This window comes from Sinohyriopsis cumingii, chromosome 3 (genome assembly GCF_028554795.1).
Source record: "Sinohyriopsis cumingii isolate HCF-2022 chromosome 3, ASM2855479v2, whole genome shotgun sequence".
NCBI lineage: Eukaryota > Metazoa > Mollusca > Bivalvia > Unionida > Unionidae > Sinohyriopsis > Sinohyriopsis cumingii.
Window position 1 is genome coordinate 87,068,080 of NC_142963.1, and position 14,443 is coordinate 87,082,522.

Genomic DNA, 14,443 nt, shown 5'->3' on the forward strand with positions numbered 1-14,443 from the left:
TGTAAGCAAGTGAAGGGCTCCATATTTCTGGCAGAAGAAACTCGACTCTTAAGCGTACATACCTCATGGGTTTAAAAAGTGCTTGGCCCTCGTCACTATACGTGATGATCAGTTTTAATTGTGTACCACCTTCTTTTTGTTCTGCAAATAGACGAAAAAGGAACACATGACTAAGTGTTCATGATTTTCAGTGTCAAATGTACCACAAACAAGGAAAGCAATAAAACAAAGCGTCTAAATCATATCAAAATCCAGACATAGTCATTAAAACCATTAATTAAATGTCAAGCAAAACAACGGAACAGTGATGCATAACAGTTAGTTTTCTTTTTACAAGAGACCATAGACATTTTTAACGACTGTCGGTTTATGTATTAATATTTTAAAAAGATACATAATCATTTGATCTAGATGGTGTTTAGAAAGAACATCATAAACTATAAATATTTTAATGGACCATGGATGCCCATGAGCAGTGCCGTAACTGATTTAAACACAACCCTAACCTAGGTTTGACAACAGACGTGAGACAATAACACGATACTGCTCTCTGGTGGTGCGCAACAAATAACGAGAGAGAGAGAGAGAGAGAGATGATGATGATGGTGATGATGATGATGATGATGATATTCTTTTATTCTTCCATTTTCTGAAGATTTTAAGACAAAGTATAGAAATGCAATGAAATACTAGATTCTGGGATGAATATGTGTATAAAGTTTCAAGATAATCGTCCAAGTAGCTTAGGAGGAGTAGTGATAACAAACTTGTGCTAATCCATGGAATGAAGTCGGATGACATACGACTTACGGACGATGAACAAGAGACGATCCCATAATCTCATCTGGAACATGACCAGTAGAACTTAAAATCACTGTTACATTTATGTACGAGTTTATGTTTGAGAAGAATCTATCGTGCACGTGGATGAAATACACGATCACTTTTCAGGCTGCACGTGTTTAATTGTCACGGTTCTCGTAAATTAGGTTCGCTCATAAACTGCTGATGTTCTGAGAGATTTTACTGTAGTAATATTACCGAGTGAAATGCATGCTTTTGTGTAGCCTGAAAATTATGAGAAACGAGAAGAAATAAAGTTGGTATTGGAATCACTGAGCCACATACGTCATGATAAAGAAAAGTGAGTGCTGCAACAATGTAACTGTCCGTTTTTATTCATCCATCCGTCCATCGATCCATCTATCTACCCATCCATCAATCCGTCTATCTATTAATCTGCTCGTTGATCGATCGATTCATTCATCCATCCATCCATACATACATACATACATACCGCTCCAGTGGCCTATTGGTTAGAGTATCCGCCTCGGATGCGGGAGGTCGTGGGTTTGATCCCTGACCGAGTCATACCAAAAATTTACAAAAATGGTACTAACAGCTGCCTCGCTTGGCGCTCAGCAATAAGAGGTTAGTGTTAGAACTAGTCGGCCTGGTGTCAAGATAATGTGACTGGGTGGGACATCATGCTACGTGTCTGCGGCATGATGCCCCAGTCCTAGACATCACTATAAACTGCCACATTGCAGACATCGTAGCGATATGACTGAAAATTGTTAAAGCTACGTTAAAAATCCAAATCACATCATATCACAACACATACATATATACATATCAATCCGTCAACACGCGCCACAGAATGGAAAGTTTGTAATGTCAATATTTTCGTCCTAGGATCAGTCTAATTGGTCAAAATGGGTCTCGAACCCATCTGGAGATGAAGAACATTGGAATATTCATATGTGTTGTATATTTAATTTTATTTATACTTGATTTAATTTAATTGTTTGCTAGTTTTAATTTTTTTTATTCCAGTACATGTTATTGTAATGTAACTTTATTATCTGGATTCGACATTTTCCAGAAATTCAGTTTGACCTGACTGTTTTTCATTAACAACTAATAATAGAAACTTTGTACCTAATGTTGACCTAGTTCTTGACCTTGTTTCAGAATCAGTAAGAGTTGAAGTAAACAACTTTCTTTTAATTTTTGTTTAAGTCTTTCTCAGACTAAGATTCATAAAGTGAAATCGATGCCATATTGGGAATACGTGATGTTAGGCAAGTAAAAAGCTTCTATTTTGTTCTAGAAATATGATCATGTGACTTCATACGAATCTGTTTTGCGCCTTAAATTAGTGTATAACTGTTTTCTATAGAGAAGTTTGGCTGTCGGGCTTTAAAGCATTGACACTTAAAGGTGTTTTGTTGTGACCAGTTTGAGTTGATCTTTTTTAATTTTTCTTCAAATTATTTGGATTCCAAGAGATTATTTTCCCCTGGAAATACCTGTGCTCTAAATTAATTATTGGACAAGGGCAGTTATAGAAATTTACACAGAATTCAAACACTGGAATATTATTTTATGTGAGTCACCAAAGAACTGTTGACACATCAGTACGACGCTGATCACAGCACATGTCATCGCCATCCATTTTGGATTTCATCATGATTCAAACTCAATTTCATTAGGACTTTTTATCATGCAGAACTTTTATTTTTTAATTCTTCGATTATTCTTGGATTATTTTTTTTATTTGATACCTAAAACTGTTAAGTTTTTCTCATTTATACCTGTATTAGGGAAATAAATTATTTGTTAAATTTTATAAAGCTTGTTGTCTTCACTTTTTCTTGTTGCTTTTAATAAGAGCCTAAAGGTAACAACATGACCATTATATTTATTTTGTAAACATCATAATGCATAGCTAAATATTTCTCTATCATTGTAGATTAAATATTCAGATCAATATTAATTGCAACTATGTTTACTTGACCTTAACAACTTCTAGAATGGAAGATTCCATCAAGACAATGGTAATTGCGACCTAGGTCACGTAAGACGGGCATATAATCATGTTTGTCTAAGAATTATTCATTATTGTCTTCACATCCAAAGTAGGCTCAGTTTTATTCTTGTGTTTAGCCTATAATTTGGTTGGATTTATTCATTCAAATTATTATTCACTGGAATGATCTTATATACTTATAATAACAGAAGACGTGCTGGAGAAATAACAACTTGAAGTGAAGATCTCGTGGACTTCAACCGATTGCAAAGGATTACCATTAATAACAAATTTATATCTGTAATATAGGTCAGTATTGCTATTGTTCGGAATCTGAGGGTAACTAATTTTGTACAGTCTAAGAGAAATTGCTTTGCGGTTAAATCTGGCGTGATTTAAAAATACAATTCAAAATAAGCTCTACCATGCATTTTACCGAAATTATATAAAACTATAGAGTCATTACAACAAGTATAATTTGCAAGACATACAAATACATCATAATACATAGATGCAATTGGACTAAACACAGCGCATAAACAGAAACATGAACAAGCAGACCATTTTAAACGTCAGTGATTAAAAGTGAATTTTGTATCTGGATGAATTAAAACCATAATTTAGGATAACTTAAACAAAAATACCTTATTATTGGCAAAAATCCAATTTTAAATAAAATCCAGAATCACCAAATTAGGAATGAAAGGACGCCACGAGGCAGATTATGCCTTACTTAAATTCAAAAGGATATAGCAGCAAAGGGGCGTGATAGTACATAAGACAAGGACATATATATATATATAAAAATGCTAACACAAACATTAGCTGTCGTCATCATGGCAGGGGTATTATTTGCAGACATTACCTTTACAGTCTTTACCATTCCAGAGTAGAATTCACGATCTAAATGAATTAGAATTGGATTGCTCTCTAAAGTGATTTCGTAGATCATTCCGTAGAATGGCAGCTGTATATCTAAAAGAGCTTTTTGTCAAATGTTGAAGTTTTAATTCTTGCGAAATCTAAACTATTTGAAAATCTAAAATTGTATTTTTGGTTTTGTTGAAAACATATTAACTCATCCAAACATCTGGGAGCACGCTTATTCAGAATTTTGAAAGTCTCAAGAACCGAAACCCGAAATCTACGCACCTTAACGTTAGGCTGGCACTTTCGCCATAAGTAAGAGTGTACGGCAGCCGCTTTTGTAGTCATCATACACAAATCACAAAGGACACTCTTTTCTTTCTTCAAGTTTATTTCTGTTCATGTCACTGCAGAAATTCCAGACTAAGGGACAAAAGTTACAACTAGAAATGATAAACGTATGTAAGATTTTCAGTTTGCTAAGTATAGTCAGATTCTGACCAACACGTTTCAAGACAGATAATTGCCCTGTGAGAGCGTTTGGTGGGACTCAGATTCACAACAAGCACTTACCTATATCCACGATGGGTTCCCTTGTCATGTCCTTCATGAGATCATCGATGGCAGGCTCCTCAGGCAAGTATAAACCATATTGGTGAATGCCCTTCTGGAATCTCTCCCAGTTAGACATGTGTGACCTTAAATACAAAAAGAACTTCAGTTATCTGACTTTTAGGCAGTCAAATGGAAAGAATTTCAACTGTCTATTGCTCTGTTATTTTATTATAAACAAATACCACAAGAGCTTCCAGAATTCCAAAATAATTTTTTTTCATTCTTTTTAAATGATGAATAGTTATGCCAGCTCTGGTATCACTGACAAACTTCAAATGACTAAATCAGGTAACAAAAATACATTATTTTCACTTCTGAGTTTATATGTTTAGAATATACCTTAAGTGTAGTACAAAATTTTGTCATAAATGTTCACCTTAAATAAATATGGATAGAAAATCACTGAACTTGTCAAAGGCAATGGCCGTGTTTGTTTAAATCTATAAGTAAAAATGTTTAGAAGTTAAAGAATTAGTATCATTTAATGCATTCTTTAGATATATCCACAAACTGGATTAAATGATACAAATTAATTAAAACACGGTTGTGTTATTTTATTCAAAACCCAGTACAGTCAAAATTCTGAGTAATGAACTATGACCTTAAAATGATAGTCAGTGCGCTGGCAATCGACTTGTTCATTGGAATATAACTAAATACAAAGTCTGTATGCACTTGTATGAACACGTAATTATCAATAACTCACGAGGGTATGAGTCCGTAAATATTCACTGTAACTTGGTATGGGCGCTAGCAATCAATGCATGAACACTACAATTTACATATGCCTATAAATCTAATGGATTGCAATAGGTATGAATGTTATACTTGAAGAAGTCAGCTAAAGTTAATAAACTGAGGTTATATTTTTAATATAAACTAAATAACGATAGTTATTCCCATTCAGCCGATTTGCCTCAGCAAATAGATACATATACATTTAGGTTTGCAGCAGAAACTGATGATATAGTGCTTCTCTTTTACAGTCAGAACACGTTATTCAGTCGTAAATAAACACTAACGAACTAAAGTTTCGTAGCTAACATTATACTTATATAACCACCGGAGTCAAACCCGTCAGCATATGTGCACATGGGAATAACCGAGTACAACCCTATATCATGTTGTGCTAATAAATACAGTCGACACAGCAACTGAACGGTACCCGGATGATTTCATTAGGACAGAAAAAAAAAAAAAAATAACCGACAGAAAGCAGGAATATAAAAATGTTATAACGGATCGTTAAACTATTTTCGTATCATTTCATGCTTGCAGGCATGAACGGCGTTTGGGGGTGGCAAGTGGGGCGACCGCCCCAGGCCCCGCTCTTGAGGTGGCCCCGCGCTTTAGGCCTAATGTCTCATGTTATTATTTCGATTAAAAAAATCCGTTGTCCACAAACAGGATTTTTTTTTTAAATGAATAACGAGAAGAAAAAAAATTCGTGCGCCAACTCGCGAAAGTTGATCTAGTCTAGACATAATCAGTGTTTGCAGTAGCATAACAATCGAGATACCGATACTCTGGCCCAGCGCGGTCATGGTCGGCCCTAGGCCCCGCATACTCCTAACGACGCCTCTGCTTGCAGGAGTATTTTGCAGAGGCCAAATGGTACGGTGCGAAAATTTTATAAGTAATTTCGATGAATGTATACATGGATTTTACTGTGATGATGTCTGAGGCGCAGTAGCGGACAAAATCTGGTCCAATTAGAAAGTTGCAGTTGAAATTTCGATGTCGTATGTCGAGAAATCCAATATCACGTGTTAGATCAAATTGCATGTCCTTGAAGTTCCATTTTCTAGATCGAGAGTTTAAATTTTATATGTTGAAACATATAGTGGTGGTTTAAAGTATTTAGATTTCATCTGTTGAATTTCACAGCAACGAGAAGCAGCCTCCTTGTTTAAAAATAACGCAGTCCGTTCACGACAGCGACCCTTGGCGAAGAATTTCACATTAAATCGACCTGTGAGTGGTAACTTTCAATACTGTAAATGCATGAAATGTAACGGAGCCTTATAACTGAATACACGACTGATGTATCTTAATAATCGATATTATTTTGAATTGTTAAAGTGGACATTATGTAATGTTATTTTTAAAATTAACACATCGTTTCACCATGTAACAATAACAATTCTGACAAGCACAATAAAAATGTCCAATCACCGCTGTGTAATTCAACAGACACAATCTAAAAACTCAACATACGAAACAGAGCTTTCAGCACAACCAATGTGATTCGACATATTGAATTGAAAATCTCGACATATGAATTTAAAATTTCAACAACCGCCGTTTAATTTCAGAAGATACGATTTAAAAGCTCGATATTGGCATCGAATTTTCAACCAGAGATGTTTAATTCAGCAGATGAAATCTAAATACTCGACATATGAAATGGAACATTCAGCATAAACTCTTTGAACCAATACGTATATTAGGAATTATTGACGTATGTCATTGAAATTTCAACCACCCACCGTGTAATTCAAACAATACAATCTAAAACCTCGACATAGAAAATATAACTTTCAACCACTACTGTTTAATTCAACAGATACAATTTAAAATCTCGACCTAGAAAATGGAATTTTCAGGACAAGCATGTTTGATACAATACGTGTAATTGGGATTCTGGATAATGGCATTAAAATTTCAACGGCAACGTTCTGATTGAACCAGCATTTGTCCGCTACGGCGCATCATTGATGTCGGCATCTTTCATGTATCATAATCGGCTAAGACAAGTACTCTGTTAATTAGCTTGTGTCTTCTTGCCACAGGACCATTAAGTTCTCAACAGTTGTCAAAATAAATCAGCTCAGCCTCTGCGTCAGCATTTAATTAGGTTTTAAAGGAGGCGTTCGCCAGGATCGCTGTGATAGTCGAATGACTATACTTCACGCATCAGTAGAAAAGGGCAGAAAGTAAAACGCGAATTTCATATGTCCACTCCAACTTACTGTACACTAACCACGGCGTCCAGCAATCAGACGAGCTATATAACCAACTTTCATTTACCAATTTAGATTACAAATAGATAATGTTAAACAAACAGAGCTTAATTTTTGCTTTTCTATAACAAAACAATACGAGGCCCACAATTGCCTCCGCATGATAAGCCGGTTTGCAAGTTATCAATGCGGTCTAAATTACAGAGCATTGCATGAACAATGCAATGTTTTCATAAGCTTAGCATAGTTCAACACGAGTCCGTCAAAGGTACTAATGCTCTACTGCGCAAAATTATTTCCAGGAAGTCAACATAATGTCATTTCTTCCTTATAATATATTTAGTCAAAACCAGCCAGATATTATACGATGCCTTTTTGTGAAAACCCCACGTTGATTTGATTATCTATTCATGAGGAGTATCAATAAAAAGATTTTGAAGACAGTCGCATATTGGACACTAGATCGGTACCATCTTCATTAATTACATACTAGACATGTGAAGTCTTTTCGTAAATTCCCCATATCGATCCCATAATCCATTTAGAAGTAGCTATAACAATATTCTTCCAAGATCGGCACAATTTTTATGTAGAACCAATAGACATCGTAAGAAGTCTTTAAGTGCAAACTCCATGTTGATGACCATCCATTCAGGAGGTGTAGCGAAAACAAGATTTTCAAGATGGCCATTGTGGTGGCCATATTGGATGTCTGACCAGTATCGTTTTTATGGCCATTGTGGTGGCCATATTGGATGTCTGACCAGTATCGTTTTTATTTAGGTCCTACTAGACCGTGGGATGAAAATGTGCGTAAAGTTCCATGGCAATCCTCAAAATAGTTTATTAGGAATAGAGGCAACAAAAGTGTTGCAAAAGACGGACAGACGACGAGCGACGGACCATCTCATAAGCTCATCTAGTCTATTGCCAGTAGAACTATAAATGAAAGCAAAGACCTACGATTTATGTTAACTTTTCAAACTCCTAACAAAAGTGAGGATATGTCGGTTGTAAGAGCTATACCATTTTCATTCTGAGCCAATCATATATTGCAGAGACTGCTTTAGTGAAAATCCTATGTTACTGCCACCATGCATACAAACTTAGTGATGATGAGACTGTTTAGATGGCCATTTTGATTTGATGTTAGAGGTCAGATGAGCACCACTTTTATTCAGAATACGCTACATATTGCCCTAGTGTTTTAGAGACAACCTATTACGACTTTCAGGACGGACATTAAGGCAGCCATTGTGGACATTGAATCAGCACCATGTTAATACTGGATCAACTATATATTTCAAGAAAGAAATAGTATATTTTATTTCCAGCGTTCCAATCGACATTTGTTTGTTTGCTTAAGCCAAAATCTAATTTCAGAAAGATCGTCTTGGAATGCTGGAAATATACTTCAATCAAGGTTTCATCGATAATAAGTTTATTGATGAGACCTGGAATGGGGTATATTTCCAGAATGAGGTTAGAAATGTTAGGAGGTTGGGTACCCAAGGGTCATAACTCCTCCAAAAGATGGCTTTGAAGGCTGAATATATAATTCTTTCGAGGGTTATTAATTATCAAGCTACAAACCAAACTTAGTTAGACTCCAGACACTATAACAACCAGATTAGGTATCCTGCAGAAACTATATTGTTGACGGACGAGCAATATATCACTACAGTGTTCCACTGACTTCGTATCGCTGTCCCGTTTCAAATACTTTCCTTACACTCAAATATCCCACACAAAAGAGGACGTAGAACCAACAGTGGAATTTAACGACAGATCAGCACAATAATGGTTTTATGATGACGATTAACAGTAAAGTTATAAAACTGTAAATATATAGAACTGCAAAATAACTGTAGGAAGAAAAAGCCTGCCACAAAAGCACAAGTATGAAGTTCTCAAGAATACAAGTTAAAAGTTAACGATGCTAATATTCTGCAAAAGTATGAACAAGAAAAAAAGATAAAAGTAAAATATATTCAAACCTTAAAACATATAGACAAGCTTTATGGTAAGCGATCACAGTTAGCAGTTGTTATTAGTCTCTGCATGTATAAAGACATCTTATTTTGCGCAATGCCATCTACGCAGGGCAAATTCATCAAAAGAAGTGTACACTCAAACTTATAGTTTTATAGCTTAAAATAAACAGGAGATTTCAATGTAGCAATGCATGCAGATACAAACGTCCATTAAATATTTAGAGCTTATTTTATAATAAATATAACATTTTCAAGATAACTGAGTCGGATCAAGCACTCGGGTTAAGGAGTTCTGCAAATACGGGACCAGATTACACACAGAGAGAATACTCCGGAAAGGAAGTTTCGTAAATACGAGGCCATATTACGCACAGAGTGAATACAACGGAAAGAAAGTGTCGTAAATACGGGACCAGATTACACACAGAGTGAATACTCAGGAAAGGAAGCGTAGTAAATACGGAACCAGATAACACACAGAGAGAATACTCCGGAAAGGAAGTTTCGTAAATACGAGGCCATATTACGCACAGAGTGAATACAACGGAAAGAAAGTGTCGTAAATACGGGACCAGATTACACACAGAGTGAATACTCAGGAAAGGAAGTGTCGTAAATACGGAACCAGATAACACACAGAGTGAATACTCCGGAAAGGAAGTGTCGTAAGTACGAGGCTTTATTGCACACAGTTAGCAAGCATGCACTTATAAGACTGACCAGTATATCCTATTATACATCGGAAGATAAGAATTATGCGTGCTAATCTTCTTTCTTTTCATCTCGCGAGGAAAACGAATTTAGAATATAATTTAAAATGCAATACCAATAAATGAAGTTGAAAAGTAACGTGAAAAGACTAAACAGGAAAATTACTCATTTCGCAATATAGTCTTATAGTCTGAGTATCATCTGTTCACATCTAAGGAAATGCAATTATTTAAGCAACCAAGAAGTACTTCTATAACGGTATTATCAGGAGGAAATAAAACTAACGTTTTAGAAATTGGTGCGTAGCTCAAATCCCGCTCACCGCAATGTGCTTATTAGGGTATTAAACAGAAAAACTTATGCTGGGAAACAAATTAAGGCGAATATACATTCAAGGGCAAATAATTCATCAGCACTATAAAAAGTAATACATGAAATCCAACTCATTCAAGGTCTAACAACATAAAGCTGCATGCCAACTTTGGTTGAAATCCAAATATATTTGGTAAAGCACTGCTGCGCATACCAAAGCAATGAGGATTGGCATGTATATAAAGCTGTGTGCCAAATATGACAGAAATCACCAACCCCCAACTCAACCCAGAAACGATTATCAACGCTGTGCTGCAGAAACTAAAGTAAGAAAGACGGTGAATCAAAGAACGAAAAGAAGGAGGGGCATAAAACGTGTACACACAGTGGAATGTTGCAAATGAAACATGTTGAAAGTCTCATCAATATAAAAGAAACTAAGCAACTTGTTTTTCAAATCCAACAAACATGACCTCTGATGTCATTGACATGTTGGTTGCGAGATTTATATAGTCATGTGAATCGGGATGCAAATGTCTAGATCCAGGTCAAATTTCAGCAACACCGTACTGATCATGTTTTAAGGAATTTACATGTGTTTTCTTTTCCTTTTGTTATATATGTATTTAACATAATTTAAACATCTTTACGTTTCACATTTTGTCTTGTTGTTCGACACATTTACATTTATTAAGAACGGTTTATCTTCCTGGAGTTTTGGTACAATTCATTTTTACATTTTGCGAACATCAATCTTTAGTTGGCACAATATAGCCACCATTGTGCTGAGTTGCCATACAAAGAAACAAATAATATTATCGAGATATTTATCAGAATTTTTCACCAAGCGTCATATTTCCAACAGATCAATGTTACTTCTTTCATAAAAAGGGAAAATCTATTCAAATTAAAGACGTACTTATCAAATAAAGTTGTGTGATTAAAATCAGTTGAAAAAGGTGTCGTCAAACATTTGCATAACTATCTTACAGCTAACAACCTAACTAGTTATCGTCAGTCTGCTTTCACCCAGAAAGTTTCGGTCCCTTACAAATGTATAATACGAACAACAATATTTTGCAAGATGATCGAGAAAGGCAGTGAAATTAGAATGTTATTTTGTGATATTAGTAAGGCCTTTAACACAGTCTCGCACAAATGTTTGATATATAAGTTGTGAAATAATGGAACTGGTGATGGGCTTTTGCAGCGCCGAAATAAGGTTCTTCTAGGCCCCAGGCACACAGGTATACACTTTTCAGTAACATTGTGTTCATAGGCCCTATGTATACACTTTCAGTAACATGGTTCTCGTAGGCCCTATAAACAATGCCCACTGTACCTGTTGGATAATGCGGCGCTGGACTTTTGGAATGGTTAAAAAATAAAAAATATCTTTCAAAGAAGACTCAAACAGTTTTTTGTAGAACATTGTACTTCATACCAACAATATATCGTGGATAATGTCCCCAGAGATGCAAGTAGTGAAGGGGGATACCCTAGCGACAATGGGAATTAGCATTACAGTCCCCCTTGGGACAATCTGGCGACAATGGAAAATTAACATGGAGAAAAATCGTGGGACAATCTGGCGACAAGGGAAATTAACATGGAGAAAATTTGTGGGACTGTTGAGCGACAAGGGAAATGAACATGGAGAAAAATCGTGGGACTGTTTAGCGACAAGGGAAATTAACATGGGATTTTTTTTATATTTTTTTTAAAAAAAAATTTAAAAAAAGGGGTAGGCAATGGAAAGGCTATCTCTTTTCGAGAAATATGGGGGGCCCTGAAAAGGGCCTTTGGGTTATCTTCTGCTTCTAATTTCTTCTTTTCCTCCACCAACTTCTTATTTTATCTCCAACACTCTTTCTCTTCTTTTTTTTCTCCTCCTCTTCTTTCTTCTCTTCCTCCTCTTCTTCTTTCTTCCTCTTCTCATTTTCTTCTTCTTTTTCAATTTTTTCGTTCTATGTTCTTATTCTTATCTTTTCCTCTTCATCCTCCTTCTCCTCCTTTATTTCCTTCATCACACCACTAATCTTGTCCTTTGCTTTTCTTAAGTTGTTAATTTCCATCTTTACACAATGGGGACTATAGGAATAATGGTCTTCAACGAGTCTTATTAGCATCTGTTCCATTATTCCTAAGTTGTCTAAAACGTCTTGTAAGGTTTGTATTTTGTCCATTTGGTTTGACGCCATCTTCTTTTTATTCTTTGCAGAATGGTTTGAACAACTAACACGGTGGGTTCTTATAGTGAAAGCGCGAACGTGAAGGAAAACATCCCCCTAAAGAACATAAAATGGATCTTACCTAGATCATGACCCAACAACGCGCGGACGTGAAGGAAAACATCCCCCCTACTTTTTTCATTTCATATAATAAAACCCTAACTATACTCTTCACATACGCTAAGAAACCCATAATCTACTATTCACACAAACATACCTCAGCTCTTACAAACACAAACACACAAACACACAAACACATACCCTCACATTTTTTTAAGAAAGAGTTAGTGTTTATATTTACACTACTCTACCTACACACATTGTCAAATCGATCGTTATTTCTTTTCTAGAGTATTGGGTAGCCCTGAAAAGGGCTGTTTTTTGAACTCCTGATGCACCTATATAATGGTTGCACCTTCCTGGCCTGGCGCCGCACACGCATCTTCTTCCCCAGTCTTCTTTCACCTTTCTTCTGGGGAGCGCAGAGGGAGGATGATTCGCTTCAACACCCCAATCCTCTGTCTCGGGAATACTGAACGACATCCTCTCTTCTCTTTTCTTTTCCTATTCTTCCCTCTCTCTTCTCTCCTCCTCTTCCTTCTTTACTCTTGCTTCTTCTACTATAGCCTCCGCTGATAGTTCGTTTACTATGCGCCTGACATATTCCAGGTGCATCTGGAGTTCTAACAGTTTCACTATTCTGCTATTCATTCTTCTGGCTGTGTTGATCAATCAACAAGGGTAGCTAGACTGCCCAGCGAGTTTCAATTTATAGTGAAAGCGCGGACGTGATGGAAAACATCCCCCTAATAACATAAAATTGATCTTACCTGGATCATGAACAAAAAATAAAACAACAACGCGCGGACCTAAAAGAAACACTCACTCACTTTTTTATGCTACCCATCACTATTGTAAAATTTTTTATAAATCACTTCAATAGACTATCCACATACTCAAAGCAATCCAATCTAACCCCAAATCTACACCTCAAACAGCCCAAAAAAACCAGACATCATTTTAATCTACTATCCACACCAACCTACTTTATCACTTACAAACACAAACACACAAACACATACCCTCACATTTTTTAAAAAAGAGTTAGTGTTTATTTTCACACTACTCTACCTACACACATTGGCAAATCGATGGTTATTTCTTTTCTAGAGTATTGGGTAGCCCTGAAAAGGGCTGTTTTTTTTTTTGTTTTGCTATGGCATTCTTTTTTAGTTTCTAAGAATGCGATGTCCTCTGAGGATAGACTTTCTGGCGATAGGTCTGCTTCTTCGGAAAGAGAAGAAGAACTCTTTTGTGTCGATACGACAATCGACAAAGCCTCTGTCAGCTTCAGGTTGCTGCTGCTGCTGTTGCTGCTGTCTCTGAAGTCTGTACTTCTCTGTCCATTCTTCCTTTTCCTTGTTCATTTCTTCTCTGAAGAGTTCTTCTATCAGGTCTTCAGTGATTTTTAACATTCTCACATTCTCTATTTCTTCTGGCTTCGGTATCAGACTGTGTCTGACCCTATGCAAATTCACGTAGGCTTCGTTGAGCTTAGCTAGTTTGGAGCACATCTTCTTAGGAGGATGAGTCGACAATGGATGGTTAGACTGGGAACAACCCGATTCTTAAAGTCAAAGCGCGGACGTGAAGGAAAACATCCCACACGGTTTTCGAGCCGCAACGTTCATGAGAGGGATAGTAAGAAATGAAAGAGCATCAATCCAACATTCTTATAGCTAAACAAACCACAAAGGCATTTTTTCAAAACACAACATTTTTTATTCAAACATCACTTAACACTAACCAACAACAACTCTAACATATTTTAAACAATAATCCAACACTATATCATCAAACAATTTTTTTTCAAATCACAAACATTTTTTTCTCAATGGACAATCTACTTTAAACAGGGCTGACAACGTTGTGAATGAA

General features: G+C 36.1%; 1 protein-coding gene across 4 annotated transcripts in view; it reads right to left on the reverse strand.

Annotated features, from left to right (window-relative positions):
* Positions 1–14,443, reverse strand: part of LOC149803246 (extracellular serine/threonine protein CG31145-like) — a 244,312-nt gene that overhangs the window by 12,222 nt on the left and 217,647 nt on the right. For all 4 annotated transcript variants that reach the window (XM_089952896.1, XM_089952895.1, XM_089952894.1 and 1 more), the window contains exons 3-4: positions 4,253–4,377; positions 63–141 (exon numbers count right to left, since the gene is read on the reverse strand). In XM_089952896.1, the coding sequence (XP_089809022.1) occupies positions 63–141; positions 4,253–4,377 (204 nt within the window). The remainder of the gene's footprint in view (positions 1–62; positions 142–4,252; positions 4,378–14,443) is intronic.